Source organism: Ranitomeya imitator, chromosome 2, assembly GCF_032444005.1.
Source record: "Ranitomeya imitator isolate aRanImi1 chromosome 2, aRanImi1.pri, whole genome shotgun sequence".
NCBI classification, from domain to species: Eukaryota; Metazoa; Chordata; class Amphibia; order Anura; family Dendrobatidae; genus Ranitomeya; species Ranitomeya imitator.
Genome location: NC_091283.1, coordinates 636,903,155 through 636,920,946, shown reverse-complemented (window position 1 = coordinate 636,920,946; position 17,792 = coordinate 636,903,155). Strand labels below are relative to the sequence as shown.

The 17,792-nt window shown below is 44.4% G+C and overlaps 1 protein-coding gene across 1 annotated transcript in view; it reads right to left on the bottom strand.

Annotated features, from left to right (window-relative positions):
* Window positions 1-17,792, bottom strand: part of LOC138667658 (centromere protein Q-like) — a 175,832-nt gene that overhangs the window by 85,197 nt on the left and 72,843 nt on the right. The window contains exons 3-4 of the mRNA XM_069755783.1: window positions 2,900-2,954; window positions 2,681-2,792 (exon numbers count right to left, since the gene is read on the bottom strand). Of these exons, the coding sequence (XP_069611884.1) occupies window positions 2,681-2,792; window positions 2,900-2,954 (167 nt within the window). The remainder of the gene's footprint in view (window positions 1-2,680; window positions 2,793-2,899; window positions 2,955-17,792) is intronic.

Below are 17,792 nucleotides of genomic sequence, written 5' to 3'. Positions count from 1 at the left end.
TCCACAGGGGTTGAGTAAGGGCTTTTTTTTTTGCGTGCCGAGCTGTCGTTTTTAATGATACCACTTTTGTGCAGATACGCTCTTTTGATCGCCCGTTATTGCATTTTAATGCAATGTCGCGGTGACCAAAAAAAATTAATTCTGGCATTTCGATTTTTTTCTTGCTACGCTGTTTAGCGATCAGGTTAATGCTTTTTTTTTTATTAATAGATCGGGCGATTCTGAACGCGGCGATACCAAATATGTGTATGTTTGATTGTTTTTTTATTGTTTTATTTTGGATGGGGCGAAAGGGGGTTGATTTAAACTTTTATTTTTTTTTCATATTTTTTAAAACATTTTTTTTTAACTTTTGCCATGCTTCAATAGCCTCCATGGGAGGCTAGAAGCTGGCACAACTGGATCGGCTCTGCTACATAGCAGCGATCATCAGATTGCTGCTATGTAGCTGAATTGCAGGCTTGCTATGAGCGCCGACCACTATCGTTACTATCCTGACGCACTGCTGACCCCCGATCATGTGACGGGGGTCGTCGATGCGTGCAGGAAGCGGTAGTTAAATGCCGCTGTCAGCGATTCCACCTGCCGCTATTGCGCGCACATGTTAACTGCACATAACAGCTGACATGTCGCGACTTTGATGTGGGCTCAGCGCTGGAGCCCACATCAAAGGGGGAGACATGACATGCGCCATACTAGTACGGGGCATGTCACGAAGGGGCCAAGCTGCAAAAACAGAAAAAACCCATCAGAGAAATTGCTACAATATTAGGAGTGGTAAAATCTACAGTTTGGTACTTCCGGAGAAAGAAAGAAAGAAAGAAAGCACTGGGGAACTCATCAATGCAAAAAGACCTGGGCGCCCATGGAAGACAACAGTGGTGGATGATCGCAGAATAATCTCCATGGTGAATAGAAACCCCTTTACAACAACCAATCAAGTGACCAACACTCTCCAGGAGGTCGGCGTATCAATATCCAAATCTACCATAAAGAGAAGACTGCATGAAAGTAAATACAGAGGGTTCACTGCACGGTGCAAACCACTCATAAGCATCAAGAATAAAAACGCTAGACTGGACTTTGCTAAAAAACATCTAAAAAAGCCAGCACAGTTGAGGAAGAACATTCTTTGGACAGATGAAACCAAGATCAACCTCTACCAGAATGATGGAAAGAGAAAAGTATGGCGAAGGCATGGTACAGCTCATGATTCAAAACATACCACATCATCTGTAAAACACAGCGGAGGCAGTGTGATGGCTTGGGCATGCATGGCTGCCAGTGGCACTGGGTCACTAGTGGTTATTGATGATGTGACACAGGACAGAAGCAGCCGAATGAATTCTGAGGTATTCAGAGCCATACTGTGTGCTCAGATCCAGCCAAATGCAGCCAAACTGATTGGTCGTCGTTTCATACTACAGATGGACAATGACCCAAAACATAAAGCCAAAACAACCCAGGAGTTTATTAAAGCAAAGAAGTGGAATATTCTTGAATGGCCAAGTCAGTCACCTGATCTCAACCCAATTGAGCATGCATTTCACTTGTTAAAGACTAAACTTCAGACAGAAAGGCCACAAACAAACAGCAACTGAAAACCACCGCAGTGAAGGCCTGACAGAGCATCAAAAAGGAGGAAAAACAGTGTCTGGTGATGTCCATGAGTTCAATACTTCAGGCAGTCATTGCCAACAAAGGGTTTTCAACCAAGTACTAGAAATGAACATGTTATTTAAAATTATTTAATCTGTCCAATTGCTTTTGGTGCTTTTAAAAACAGGGTGGCACATGTTAAGGAGCTGAAACTCCTAAACCCTTCATCCAATTTTAATGTGGATACCCTCAAATGAAAGCTGAAAGTCTGAACTTCAACTGCATCTGAATTGTTTTATTTAAAATTTATTGTGGTAATGTCTATAACCAAAATTAGAAAAATGTTGTCTCTGTCCAAATATATATTGACCTAACTGTATGTTACTCAGATCAATGATGTGCATTGCAGTGCACCAGCACTAAGCCTCTTAGACCATGCTCTGAGCATCGTCTAATAGGTTTGCCGTAGCAGGCTGACCCGGAGGTCATCATGGCAACCTCGGGTTGACATGGCAACAATCAAGCCCTCATGATCACGTCACGGATTGCTAATCGGTAGGAAGATGAAGTCCTCTTTTCCTCTCCCAGCCTTTTAAATGTTGAGATAGATATAGATTGTGGCCTTTAAGGAAATAAATGGCTCAGGGAGGTGCGGGCACCGCTCCTGTCAGTGACAGCTGAGTCTTGGCTTTAACCTAAACAGAGTTCCCAGCGGCGATCGTGTGGGCACAGCTTTTGTGACCCGCACGATTGCCATTACGTACCCATATGTCTAAGGTCAGGAATCAATATCTGACTAAGGTTTATGGGTACATCAAAGTTCATGTAGGGGTTAAAGAATAACTGTTTTAAATTAATGTATCTATAATTATTTTTTTGGTTTGTTTTTTTAAGAAACTATGCCGGGAACCAAGATTTTCTGAAAAGGTCTAACTTAAAAAGAATAGTGGTTTATAAAATATCTCACAAGTTCCTCTGATGTGTCATTTATAATTGGATCATTCACTTGATTGTCAGACTTACGATATTTAGGACACATGGTACAGTATATATAAAATATTTATAAAGAAATATAACTTACATCTCTGCAATGTTCAAACAATCCTCAATGAACTGTAAAACGGCAGTGTGAAGGGGACCAGCATTTTTCCTTTTTATCAGCCGCACATCCTTGTCCTCAGGTGAATTACAGCCTGTAGGCAGATCACATATATGTCACTGTGAAACCTAATCCTAGCACCAGTGAATACATACAATCTAAGTAGCTGTGCCAGAAATAATGATGTGTTTTGTCATTTACGCTGTCTTTTCCCAGAGGTCTGTTCTTCTGAGCCTTGCATCTTACGTTTCTTGACCTGTGGACAAAAAAATAAGTTCTGATTTCACCTATTAATACCTCCAGTGTACCAAGATACAGCCCACTGACATAATTCAATGCCTACAGAAGGGGGCTCTGTGTGCAAGGTTAAAGTAAAAGTCCCCTTAAAGGGAACCTGAAAGCAGACACATGCTGCCCAATCAACGGGTAGCCTGGTCGTATGACTCTGACACGCTGTGGTATTTCAGAGAAAAACATACTTTCAAACTTTGAAGGTCAAATAAGTTAAAAGGATTCACAGGACAACCGTTATCAAACAAAAGCAGCATGATTTCAGCCATATATGTTTGACTATGAAAATCATACCTTTGAAAGTCACACGGGACCAAGTAAAATAGGCTATGCGGACAGGGGGGGTCCCTGGAAGCTTCTCCCCAAACACTGCCAGCGACTGTCATGTCTCTTACTAATACACACACAAAGGGAGATTCCCAGTGTTGGACTGGTGCACCTTGGGCCCACCAGGGAAAATCATTCTTGGGGCCCACTATCTACATAGAAATAAATACAAGACCACTAATTGTGCTGTAAAACACGCTAATATCAGGGTATAAAAACGGTAGTACACGTCTTAATGATATAGTAACGGTTGGGGTAGTCCCTAGCATAGAATATAATGTAGCCCCTTCATAGAATATAATGCAGCCCCCCTCATAGAATATAAGGCAGTCCTACAGTATTATTGCCACTGCGTACTCACTCTCTCACTGAGATATACCATATTTTTTGGACCATAAGACGCACCTATGCTTTAGAGGAGGAAAATAGAAACAAATAGAAGAGAAAAAAAATGTGGTCAATTCTGTACTAATATCCCTCATCCTGGTATGTACTGTCTGTCTATACATATATACACACACACGTATATGTACGCGTGTGTATATAATGTCACTTTATGTGGTTATAACTCTGAACGCTTTAACAGATCCCGCTGATTCTGAGACTGTTTTTTTCGTGACATACAGTACAGACCAAAAGTTTGGACACCTCATTTAACCCCTTAAGCCCCGAGGGTGGTTTGCACGTTAATGACCGGGCCAATTTTTACAATTCTGACCACTGTCCCTTTATGAGGTTATAACTCTGGAACGCTTCAACGGATCTTGGCGATTCTGACACTGTTTTCTCGTGACGTATTGTACTTCATGTTCGTGGTAAAATTTATTCGATATAACTTGTGTTTATTTGGGAAAAAAATGGAAATTTGGCGAAAATTTTGAAAATTTCGCAATTTTCCAACTTTGAATTTTTATACCCTTAAATCACAGAGATATGTCATGCAAAATACTTAATAAGTAACATTTCCCACATGTCTACTTTACATCAGCACAATTTTGGAACCAAAATTTTTTTTTGCTAGGGAGTTATAAGGGTTAAAAGTTGACCAGCAATTTCTCATTTTTGCAACAGCATTTTTTTTTTAGGGACCACATCTCATTTGAAGTCATTTTAAGGGGTCTATATGATAGAAAATACCCAAGTGTGACACCATTCTAAAAACAACACCCCTCAAAGTGCTCAAAACCACATTCAAGAAGTTTATTAACCCTTCAGGTGTTTTACAGGAATTTTTGGAATGTTTAAATAAAAATGAACATTTAACTTTTTTTCACACAATTTATTTCAGCTCCAATTTGTTTTATTTTACCAAGGGTAACAGGAGAAAATGGACCCCAAAAGTTGTTGTACAATTTGTCCTGAGTACGCTGATACCCCATATGTGGGTGTAAACCATTGTTTGGGCGCATGGCAGAGCTCGGAAGGAAAGGAGCGCCATTTGACTTTTCAATGCAAAATTGACTGGAATTGAGATGGGACGCCATGTTGCGTTTGGAGAGCCCCTGATATGCCTAAACATTGAAACCCCCCACAAGTGACACCATTTTGGAAAGTAGACCCCTTAAGGAACTTATCTAGATGTGTGGTGAGCACTTTGACTTACCAAGTGCTTCATAGAAGTTTATAATGCAGAGCCGTAAAAATAAAAAAATCATATTTTTTCACAAAAATGATCTTTTTGCCCCCAATTTTTTATTTTCCCAAGGGTAAGAGAAGAAATTAGACCACAAAAGTTGTTGGGAAATTGGTCCTGAGTACGCTGATACCCCATATGTGGGTGTAAACCATTGTTTGGGCGCATGGCAGAGCTCGGAAGGAAAGGAGCGCCATTTGACTTTTCAATGCAAAATTGACTGGAATTGAGATGGGACGCCATGTTGCGTTTGGAGAGCCCCTGATGTGCCTAAACATTGAAACCCCCCACAAGTGACACCATTTTGGAAAGTAGACCCCCTAAGGAACTTATCTAGATGTGTTTTGAGAGCTTTGAGCCCCCAAGTGTTTCACTACAGTTTATAACGCAGAGCCGTGAAAATAGAATTATTCTTACCGTTAATTCGGTTTCTAGTAACCCACCACGACAGCACACCTGGAGGATGTTACCCCTTTCCTAATAGGGACAGGAAATGACAAGAGGTTAAATAACCCCTCCCTCATCCTCCCCTCAGTGTTATTATAAAGGACCACAGGAGAATGAATGCTTCAAATTATATTTATTCTTTTCAGAACGTATATTAAGCAAAGGGAGGGATTACTCCTGCTGTCGTGGTGGGTTACTAGAAACCGAATTAACGGTAAGAATAATTCTATTTTCTCTAGTAACCCCCCACGACAGCACACCTGGAGCAGTACCCAAGAGTAATTTTTAGGGAGGGACTACAGCACTAAGGACTTTTTCTCCGAAGGCTAAGTCTTCTTTTGACATCAGGTCAAGCCTGTAATGTTTGGAGAACGTATGGACCGAGGACCATGTAGCCGCTGTGCATATTTGCTCGATGGAAGCACTGGCTTTCTCGGCCCAGGAGACAGCTGTTGCTCTAGTAGAATGGGCTGTGAGCTTTCCTGGTGGTGGAAGGCCTTGAATTTGATAAGCCTCCAGGATTGCTCTTTTGATCCAATTTGCAATTGTGGATCTGGAAGTCTTCTTCCCCTTATTCTGGCCGAGAAGATGAATAAACAGATTTTGATCTTTTCTAATCTTTTCTGATGCATGAAGATAATAGAGTACCATTCTTCGAACATCCAAAGTATGGAAATGTTCCTCTTCCTCATTCTTTGGTTCCTGATAGAATGATGGAAGAATTATCTCCTGCGATTTGTGGAAATCGGAGACGACCTTTGGGAGAAAGGATGGGTCTAATCGTAGGATAAGCCTGTCCTGAAGAATCTTCATGTAGGGCTCGTTGATTGACAGGGCTTGTAGTTCACCCACTCTTCTGGCTGTTGTTATAGCTACCAGGAAGGTGGTTTTCCAAGCGAGTTTATCCATGGTTATGGAAGATAAGGGTTCAAATGGTGGCAGTGTAAGTCCTTTCAGGACTATATTCAGGTCCCAGGATGGAACTATATTTATGGGTCTTGGAGATATGCGGGATGCCGCCGTCATGAATCTTCTTACCCATCTATGGTTGGCTAAAGATTGGTCAAAATAAGAGCTCAAGGCTGTCACTTGTACCTTGAGGGTGCTGTGTCTGAGACCCTTCTCCAGCCCATCTTGTAGAAAATCCAGGATCTTGGCTAGGTTTGGTTTATCTGGGTTAGGTTGCTCAGGAGCACACCATGTGATGAACGTCTTCCAGATCTTTTGGTAAATAGAATTAGTAACCGTTTTGCAACTTTTTTGTAATGTTTCAATTACCCTCTTTGATAGTCCTCTAGTTCTCAGAATTGAGAATTCAGAAGCCAAGCATTTAGGTGTAGCCTCTCGGGATCTGGATGCAGTATTGGACCCTGGTAGAGAAGGTCTTTGACCGGTGGAAGTGCTATTGGCCCATCTATCTTTAGACTGATGAGGGCCCCAAACCAACCTCTTTTGGGCCAAAGTGGAGCCACTAGGATCACCTTGAGTTTTTCTGCCCTTATTTTCTGCAAGACTTTTGGTAGGACCGGCAATGGCGGGAAAGCGTATGCTAGCGAGAATGTCCATGGCTGGACCAATGCGTCCACAGCTAACCCCGGATTCATCAGATCTAGTGAGAAGAACTGGTCTACCTTTGCGTTCTGACTGTTCGCGAACAAGTCCACTTCTGGCTGTCCCCATCTTTTGACTAGTATCTGAAAGACTTCTGGGTTTAGGCTCCATTCTCCTGGATGGACCTCTGTTCTACTCAGGAAGTCGGCTTGTACGTTTATCTCCCCTTTTATGTGTAGGGCGGATATGGAGAGAACATGTTCTTCGGCCCACGAAAATATTCTTGCTGATATTATTTTTAGATCTTCGTGTCTTGTACTTCCCTGGTGGCGAAGCTGGGCAACTGTTGTCATGTTGTCTGTGTATATTTTTAAGTGGGAATTTTGTACAAGAGTTACCGCCGCTTTGAGAACTTCTTCTACTGCTTTTAGCTCTTTGAAATTCGAGGATTGTTGTGCTATTTCGGCTGACCAGAATCCCTGGAATATGTGCTGGTCTACCGTAGCTCCCCAACCTTTTCCACTGGCATCTACTGTTATGGTCACTGCTGGGACCTGCAACCAGGGAACTCCTCTTATTAAGTTCTCTTTTTGTAACCACCATGTTAATGAGGACTTTACATGCGGTGGTATCCGGATCTTTTTGTCTAGAGAACCTGGGGATCCGTCCCAGCTTGACAGAATATGTGTCTGAAGTATCCTGGTGTGGGCTTGAGCCCATGCCACCATCTGGATGCAAGATGTCATGGTACCTAGAACCGACATGGCCCATCTTAGAGATACTCTCTTCTTGTCCCGCAATGTTCTTATCCTTGATGTAAGCAGGGACCGTTTTTGTTCGGGCAAGAAAGATGTTTGTCTGTGGGAGTTTAATAAGACCCCTAAAAAGATCTTTGTTGTGGACGGAACCATATCCGATTTTTTGGGGTTTATCACCCAACCCAGGGATGACAGGATCTGGACTGTTGTTTGAAGATGTTCCTGTAGAATTGGAACCGTGGGGGCCACTACCAAGAGGTCGTCGAGGTATGGGATTATGCATATCCGCCGACTTCTGATGTACGCCATCACCTCGGACATGACCTTTGTAAAGATCCTTGGAGCTGATGATAGTCTAAATGGGAGGACATTGAACTGGAAGTGGTCTATAACTTCTCCTCTGGTGACTGCAAACCTTAGAAATTTCCGATAGGTTGGATGGACTGGGACGTGATAATATGCGTCCTGTAAGTCGATGGTTGCCATGACGAAGTCTTGCCCTAATTAAGGGTACTGTCGATCTGACGGACTCCATTCTGAATCTTCTGTAGGTTACATATTGATTCAGCGGTTTCAGATTGATTATCATCCGATGGGTTCCGTTTGGTTTCCTTATCAGAAATAGGCTGGAATAATGGCCCTTGTTTCTTTCGTCTTTTGGGACTGTGGAGATCACCTTGTTGATTAAGAGATCTTCTATCCCAGTTATCAGGGTGGACTGTAGCTTCGGTGTTGATAACGTTGTAGTTTTCATTCTTTTTTGGGGGTATGATGTAAACTCTATTTTCATCCCCTCTTTGACCAATCTTAAGGTCCACTGATCCACCCCGATCTCTTGCCAGACTGGGAGGAAGTTCGAAATCCGACCCCCCACTATGACGGCGTCATTGCTTTCTCTGGTTTTGGGGTTGTGAAAGAAAAAGATTCCTGTCCTTCCCTCCTTTCGGATAGCTCCAGCGACCTGTCTTACCCTTTCCTCTGTATTGAGGAGTATGCTCCTGCTGAGCGCGGAAGGGTCTTTTCCTAGGGTTTCTAGGTTCTGGTAAGGTCTTTTTCTTGTCTGAAGCCTTCTCCAAAAGATCATCCAAGGCTGGTCCAAACATATACTTTCCTTTAAAAGGAATAGAACACAGCCTCATCTTGGAAGTCATATCCCCAGACCAGGATCTTAGCCAGAGTGCACGCCTTACCGAGTTTGACAGTGCGGATGATCTCGCCGTCACTCTCACGGATTCTGCAGAAGCATCTGCTAAAAAGCCTGTTGCTTTCTGGAAGATAGGCAAGGAGACCAGAATATCTTCTCTCGGAGTACCTGAGGACAAGTGCTCCTCTAGCTGCCCCAGCCAGCGATGCATCGATCTAGCCACGCAAGTGGATACTGAATTGATGTTCAGTAAAGATGCTGACGTTTCCCACGACTTCCTTAGTAGTCCGTCCATCTTACGTTCCAGAGGGTCTCTCAATTGGGAGGCATCCTCGAATGGTAGCGTGGTCTTTTTGGCTACTCTGGCAATCTGGACGTCCACTTTTGGGACTTCTGACCAGCATGACGCTGTCTCGGCATCCACAGGAAATCTGTCTTTAATTTCCGCTGGAGTAGTCAGCTTCTTTTCTGGGGATTCCCACTCGTCCAGAACTAAATCTCGGATGTTTTGGTGAATAGGAAACACCTGACGTTTCCTAGAACGAAGTCCTCCAAACATCTCTTCTTGCACTGACTGGGCCGTCTTCTCTTCCTCAACCTCCATAGTTTTCCTTACAGCCGTAAGGAGTTCTTCTATATCAGATGAAGAGAAGTAGTATCTCTCTTGCTGGACAGTTTCAGAGTCCAGGGATAATTCACCCTCCTCTGGGGGTTCGTCCGACGTCTCTCCCTGAGAGTCCTCCTGCTCTTCCTCCTGTGGATTAAGTTTCCTTTTCTTAGCCTCAGGAGGGGCACTAGGAGATGGTGTAGGCTGGGAAAGAGTGGCCAGAGATGTTTTAATCTCCTGCTGGATTAAGGTTTTAATCTCCTCTATCAGGGATGGCCGTTCCTCGCTGATAATTTTGTCTGTGCATTCTTTGCACAATGATTTCTTGTATGAAGAGGACAGCTTCTTCATACAAACTGCGCATTTGCGGGTAGTTTTTGTTTTGCTTCCTGATGTGGGTTCCTTGTCCCCCTAAAAAGGAAGGGGAGAAGGAATCATAAGACTACAACCCACATCAGGGAATGGACACCCGGGGCCAGACTACTCACTGGGGCCGGGATGGTGCTGTGTTCTGCAGGTGCAGAGCGCGAGGAAGCAGACATCTCCATAGTCTTCACCACACAGTGGTCCTACCTGCGATGTCTTCCTGTCCAGGGCCTGAATATATAGGCGACCGGACGCAGCACATGTCCTCCTGGATGAGGACCTCCTCCTCCGGTGTCCGGAAGAACGTGGGGGGAGAACGCCGACGTCTTCCATGCTATCTGCCTAGCGTTCCTGGCTGGAACGCACGAGGAACTTCCTGATTCAGAGAAGCCGGCCGGCGTCTGACGTCATATCCGGCCGCCGGCTTCAGACCGGAAGTACCCACACACGCGCGCGCGGTGCGGAGGAGGAGAAGGGCTGGAGAGCTCCGAGAGGCCTCCAGCCGAAGAACGCCCCAGACCTTACCCGCAGTCGCGGAATGGCGGCGGTGAAGAGTCCCGAGTCGGAGGAGACGGGAGCAGCGACAGGGAATGGACGTAAGTCTGATCCCAGCTGCCCGGCCAGATTATCTGTATTCCCCCCGGTGACCGCTGCCGGCACAGTGCACCTGGGATGACCTCTTCATCCCTAGTAGGGACAGGAAAGAACACTGAGGGGAGGATGAGGGAGGGGTTATTTAACCTCTTGTCATTTCCTGTCCCTATTAGGAAAGCGGTAACATCCTCCAGGTGTGCTGTCGTGGGGGGTTACTAGAGAAAATAAAAATTCTTTTTTTTTTTTCACAAAAATGATTTTTTAGTCCCCAGTTTTGTATTTTCACAATTGTAACAGGATAAATTGGACCCCAAAGGTTGTTGTCCAATTTGTCCTGTGTACGCCGATACCCCATATGTGGGGGGAAGCACTGTTTGGGCGCATGGCAGAGCTCAGAAGGGAAGGAGCGCCATTTGGAATACAGACTTAGATGGATTGGTCTGCAGGCGTCACATTGCATTTGCAGAGCCCCTGATGTACCCAAACAGTAGAAACCCCCCACAAGTGACCCCATATTGGAAACTAGACCCCCCAAGGAACTTATCTAGATGTGTTGTGAGAACTTTGAACCCCCAAGTGTTTCACTACAGTTTATAACGCAGAGCCGTGAAAATAAAAATTCTTTTTTTTTTTTCACAAAAATGATTTTTTAGCCCCCAGTTATGTATTTTCACAAGGGTAACAGGATAAATTGGACCCCAAAAGTTGTTGCCCAATTTGTCCTGAGTACGCTGATACCCCATATGTGGGGGGGAAGCACTGTTTGGGCGCATGGCAGAGCTCGGAAGGGGAGGAGCGCCATTTGGAATACAGACTTAGATGCATTGGTCTGCAGGCGTCACGTTGCATTTGCAGAGCCCCTGATGTACCCAAACAGTACAAACCCCCCACAAGTGACCCCATATTGGAAACTAGACCTCCCAAGGAACCTATCTAGATGTGTTGTGAGAACTTTGAACCCCCAAGTGTTTCACTACAGTTTACAACGCAGAGCTGCGAAAATAAAAAAAATCTTATTTTTCCCACAAAAATGATTTTTAGCCCCCCACATTTTTATTTTCCCAAGGATAACAAGAGAACTTGGACCCCTAAAGTTGTTGTCCAATTTGTCCGGAGTACGCTGATACCCCATATGTTGGGGTAAACCCCTGTTTGGGCGCACCGGAGAGCTCGGAAGGGAAGGAGCACTGTTTTACTTTTTCAACGCAGAATTGGCTGGAATTGAGATCGGACGCCATGTCGTGTTTGGAGAGCCCCTGATGTGCCTGAACAGTGGAAACTCCCCAATTCTACCTGAAACCCTAACCCTAACACACCCCTAACCCTAATCCCAACGGTAACCCTAACCACACCCCTAACCCTGACACACCCCTAATTCTAATCCCAACCCTAATCCCAACCGTAAATATAATTCAAACCCTAACCCTAACTTTAGCCCCAACCCTAACCCTAACTTTAGCCCCAACCCTAACCCTAACTTTAGCTCCAACCCTAACCCCAACCCTAACCCTAGCCCTAACCCTAGCCCCAACCCTAGCCCCAACCCTAACCCTAACTTTAGCCCCAACCCTAACCCTAACTTTAGCTCCAACCCTAACCCCAACCCTAGCCCTAACCCTAGCCCCAACCCTAACCCTAGCCCTAACCCTAGCCCTAACCCTGATGGGAAAATGGAAATAAATACTTTTTTTAATTTTATTATTTTTCCCTAACTAAGGGGGTGATGAAGGGGGGTTTGATTTACTTTTATAGCGTTTTTATATCGTATTTTTATGATTGGCAGCCGTCACACACTAAAATACGCTTTTTTTATAGTCTCCACATTTTGAGACCTATAATTTTTCCATTTTTTGGTCCACAGAGTCATGTGAGGTCTTGTTTTTTGCGGGACGAGTTGACGTTTCTATTGGTAACATTTTTGTACATGTGACAGTTTTTGATCACTTTTTATTCCGATTTTTGTGAGGCAGAATGACCAAAAACCAGCTATTCATGAATTTCTTTTGGGGGAGGCGTTTATACCGTTCCGCGTTTGGTAAAGTGGATGAAGCAGTTTTATTCGTCGGGTCAGTACGATTACAGTGATACCTCATTTATATTATTTTTTTATGTTTTGGCGCTTTTATACGATAAAAGCTATTTTATAGAAAAAATAATTATTTTGGCATCGCTTTATTCTCAGGACTATAACTTTTTTATTTTTTTGCTTATTATGCTTTGTGGCGGCTTGTTTTCTGCGGGACAAGATGACATTTTCAGTGGTATCATGGTTATTTATATCCGTCTTTTTGATCGCGTGTTATTCCACTTTTTGTTCGGCGGTATGATAATAAAGCGTTGTTTTTTGGCTCTTTTTTTTTTTTTTCTTACGGTGTTCACTGAAGGGGTTAACTAATGGGACAGTTTTATAGGTCGGGTCGTTACGGACGCGGCGATACTAAATATGTGCACTTTTATTGTTTTTTTTTTTAGAGAAAGAAATGTATTTATGGGAATAATATTTTTTTATTTATTTATTTATTTAGTAATTTTTTTTTTTTTACACATGTGGAAATTTTTTTTAAAACTTTTTTACTTTGTCCCAGGGGGGGACATCACAGATCGCTGATCTTACAGTTTGCACAGCACTCTGTAAGATCGGCGATCTCACTGACATCGCTGCAGGCTTACAGAGCTGCAGGCGACCCGGAAGTGCTCCCTGCAGGACCCGGATGCAGCCCCGCGGCCATTTTGGATCCGGGGACTGCAGGGAGAAGATGCTGGGTACACGGTGAGTACATCACATGTACCGATCGTCTCAGGGAAGCACGCAGGGAGCCCCCTCCCTGCGCGATGCTTCCCTGTACCGCCGGCACATCGCGATCATGTTTGATATAGTGTCGGATGTCAGCTGCGATAGTCATCTGACACCCGGCCGCGATCGGCCGCGCTCACCCCGTGAGCGCGGCCGATCGCATATGACGTACTATCCCGTCACTGGGAATTAAGTCCCAGGTCACCTGGATGGGATAGTACGTCATATGGGATTAAGGGGTTAAAGATTTTTCTGTATTTTCATGACTATGAAAATTTTACATTCACACTGAAAGCATCAAAACTATGAATTAACACATGTGGAATTCTATATTTAATTTCAGTTGTTTCACACTTTTTTGTTATGTCTTATATTCTAGGTTCTTCAAAGTAGCCACCTTTTGCTTTGATGACTGCTTTGCACACTCTTGGAATTCTCATGATGAGCTTCACGAGGTAGTCACCGGGAATGGTATTCCAACAACCCTGAAGGAGTTCCCTGAGATGCTTAGCACTTGTTGGCCCTTTTGCCTTCACTCTGCAGTCCAGTTCACCCCAAACCATCTCGATTGGGATCAGGTCTGGAGACTGTGGAGGCCAGGTCATCTGGCGTAGCACCCCATCACTCTCCTTCTTGGTCAAATAGCCCTTACACAGCCTGGAGGTGTGTTTGGGGTCATTGTCCTGTTGAAAAATAAATGATGGGCCAACTAAACCCAAACCGGATGGAATAGCATGCCGCTGCAAGATGCTGTGGTACCCATGCTGGTTCAGTATGCCTTCAATTTTGAATAAATCCCCAACAGTGTCACCATCAAAGCACCCCTACACCATCACACCTCCTCCTCCATGCTTCACGGTGGGAACCAGGCATGTAGAGTCCATCCGTTCACCTTTTCTGCGTCACACAAAGACACAGTGGTTAGAACCAAACATCTCAAATTTGGACTCATCAGACCAAAGCACAGATTTCCACTGGTCTAATGTCCATTCCTTGTGTTCTTTAGCCAAAACAAGTCTCTTCTGCTTGTTGCCTGTCCTTAGCCCCTGATGTGCCTAAACAGTGGAAACCCCCCAATTATAACTGAAACCCTAATCCAAACACACCCCTAACCCTAATCCCAACGGTCACCCTAACCACACCTCAAACCCAGACACACCCCTAACCCTAATCCCAACCCTATTCCCAACCGTAAATGTAATCCAAACCCTAACCCTAACTTTAGCCCCAACCCTAACTGTAGACTTAACCCTAGCCCCAACCCTAACCCTAACCCCAACCCTAATGGGAAAATGGAAATAAATGCATTTTTTTAATTTTTCCCTAACTAAGGGGGTGATGAAGGGGGGTTTGATTTACTTTTATAGTGGGTTTTTTAGCGGATTTTTATGATTGGCAGCCGTCACACTGAAAGACGCTTTTTATTGCAAAAAATATTTTTTGCGTTACCACATTTTGAGACCTATAATTTTTCCATATTTGAGTCCACAGAGTCATGTGAGGTCTTGTTTTTTGCGGGATGAGTTGACATTTTTATTGGTTCCATTTTCGGGCACGTAACATTTTCTGATCGCTTTTTATTCCGATTTTTGTGAGGCAGAATGACCAAAAACCAGCTATTCATGAATTTCTTTTGGGGGAGGCGTTTATACCGTTCCGCGTTTGGTAAAATTGATAAAGCAGTTTTATTCTTCGGGTCAGTACGATTACAGTGATATCTCATTTTTATCATTTTTTATATTTTGGCGCTTTCATACGATAAAAACCATTTTACAGAAAAAATAATTATTTTGTTATTGCTTCATTCTCAGGACTATAACTTTTTTTATTTTTTTGCTGATGATGATGTATGGCGGCTCGTTTTTTTGCGGGACAAGATGACGTTTTCAGCGGTACCATGGTTATTTATATCTGTGCAGCGCCCCAGAGTCCTGGTTGTTGCAGTAAGGTCGTTCTTCCACCAGGGGGAGCGATGTTATGTCTGATGGCTCTAAAGGAGTTCACCCTGCCAGGTATCACAGCCACCACACACACTTCACACGCCGACCACCATGGGGAGCAAAAGGTTCTATCTATTAGGCCACTCCTCACACTTGGGTAAAACTGGGGGGCTGGTTAGGAAGTCAGACAGTTGGAGAGAGTTGGAGCCAGGAGGAGGAGAGGAGCAGACTGGGCTCGGCCCAGGAAAAAGGAAGAAGGACACGGAGCTGCGCCTGCAACCCATGCGGCAGCCTCCTAAGAACGGACAAGAAAGGAAGTGTGCCGTAGTGAGTGAGCACAGAAATCATAGCAACAGGAGTAAAACAACAGCGGGAAACCAGCTAGAAGCAGGCTGCCTCCCTCTGAGCGCAGATCCGGTGGCCGGACACCGAGGGAGTAATAGACTCTACGCTTTACATCAGAGACCGGCAGGGCAGTCGATTCCAAGTTGGCTGTCCGACCTAAAAGCCCAAGTAGACAAGGTGGCAACGCGGAGGAGGGGCGACACTAGGGTCCCTTTAAAATAGCCTCAGGCCACCACCGTCATACAGGTTATGTCCTATCCATCTGGGGGACAGAGAGAGAGAAGTAACAAGAGTGAGGACCTTATGGTAGCTAATGCAAGTAGGGACCTACTACGTTACTGTGCGCAAGGGGAAGGCTACTGATTTACACCTGGATAAGGGGACTCTGGAATTGCCATCAGACCGGCCAGACTCTGCCTTCCCTGTCATCCGGCACCCTGGACTGTGGATGCTGAAGCCTTCAGTAAAGGTAAAGAGACTGCACCCATTGTGTCCTCGTTATTCACCGCGCCTTGCACCATCCATCATCACCATCTACACTACCGGGAAGCCCTGGGGATATACTTCACCTATGGGAAGGTATACCATCTAGCTGCCATAACATCACCCCAGCGGACCCCCAAGCAGCGTCGGTCACCCTGACCGAATACCACAGGTGGCGTCACGAACACTACCATTATCTACGAACTTCTGCCTTTTATTGGGCGCCCCTCATAGGGCCACGGTCCGGGTCGGGCCACCATTACATCCCCGTTGAGGGAACTGAAGGACCCGGTACTGAGTACCCCATTGCCCTTACGTGGGCGCGATCCATCTGTCTTTTTGATCCCGTGTTATTCCACTTTTTTTTCGGCGGTATGATAATAAAGCGTTGTTTTTTGCCTCTTTTTTTTCTTACGGTGTATACTGAAGGGGTTAACTAGTGCGGCAGTTTTATAGCTTGGGTCGTTACGGATGTGGCGATACTAAATATGTGTACTTTTATTGGTTTTTTTTTATTTAGATAAAGAAACGTATTTATGGGAATAATATATATATTTTTTTCTTTATTTAGGATTTTTTTTTTTTTTTTTTTACACATGTGGATTTTATTTTTATTTTTAATTTTTTTATTTAACTTTTTTTACTTTGTCCCAGGGGGGGGGGACACCACAGATCGCTGATCTGACAGTTTGCACAGCACGCTGTCAGATCAGCGATCTGACTTACAGCGCTGCAGGCTTACCATGCGCCTTGTTGTGAATTCCGCTCTTGGGCTCCCTCCGGTGGTTGTAAGTAGCATTTTTGTGAGTTCTGCTCTGGGGCTCCCTCTTGTGGTTTTGAGTGGTATGGCTGCTTCTTGGATTTAGCTTCAGCAGCTGTTTTCACTGATCGTCTTTCTGGCTCGGCTATATTAGTCTGGCCTTATCCCTCATTCAATGCCAGTGGTCAATTGTTCCAGCCTGGAGTCATTGCTCTTAGGATTTTCCTGACACTCTGACCAGTTCAGCTAAGCTAAGTCTTTACTTGTCCTTTTGCAGTTCACTTGTTGTGGACTTTGTTGTTCAGCACTTTCTATGTTTTGCTCATTTGTCCAGCTTATCAGTATGGATCTATTCAGCTAAGCTGGAAGCTCTGGGCAGCAGAGTTTGTCCTCCACACCTTTAGTCAGGTGTGGAGATTTTTGCATTTCTCTGCGGTGGACTTTTTCTAGTTTTTATTACTGACCGCACAGCTTTCTGTCCTGTACTATTTCTATCTAGCTAGAAGTGGACTCCTGTGCGAAATCTTGTTTCATACTACGTATGTCATTTACTTCTCCTCTCACAGTCATTATTTGTGGGGGGCTAATCTATCCTTTGGGGATTTTCTCTGAGGCAAGATAGTTTACCTGCTTCTATCTTTAGGGGTAGTTAGCTCTTAGGCTGTGACGAGGTGCCTAGGGAGAGTTAGGAGCATCCCACGGCTACTTCTAGTGTTGTGTTGAGCTTAGGGACTGCGGTCAGTATAGTTACCACCTGCTCAGAGCTAGTCGCATGTCGCTCCTTAATCACCAGACCATAACATTACAACTGGCCAAACATAAGCTGAATGCATCTCAAAAGAAGGAAAAGAAAAAGAGTTCTGAGCCATTTTTTTTTTCTTTAGTTTGTTTTGTCTTTTTCCTTCCTCTTAATCTCTGGGTGATTCAGGATTTGGATGCAGGCATGGATGTTCAGGGGTTGTTTACTCGTGTGGATCAGCTTGCTGCAAGAGTACAGAGTATTCAAGATTATGTTGTTCAGACTCCGGCCTTAGAGCCTAGAATTCCTACTCCG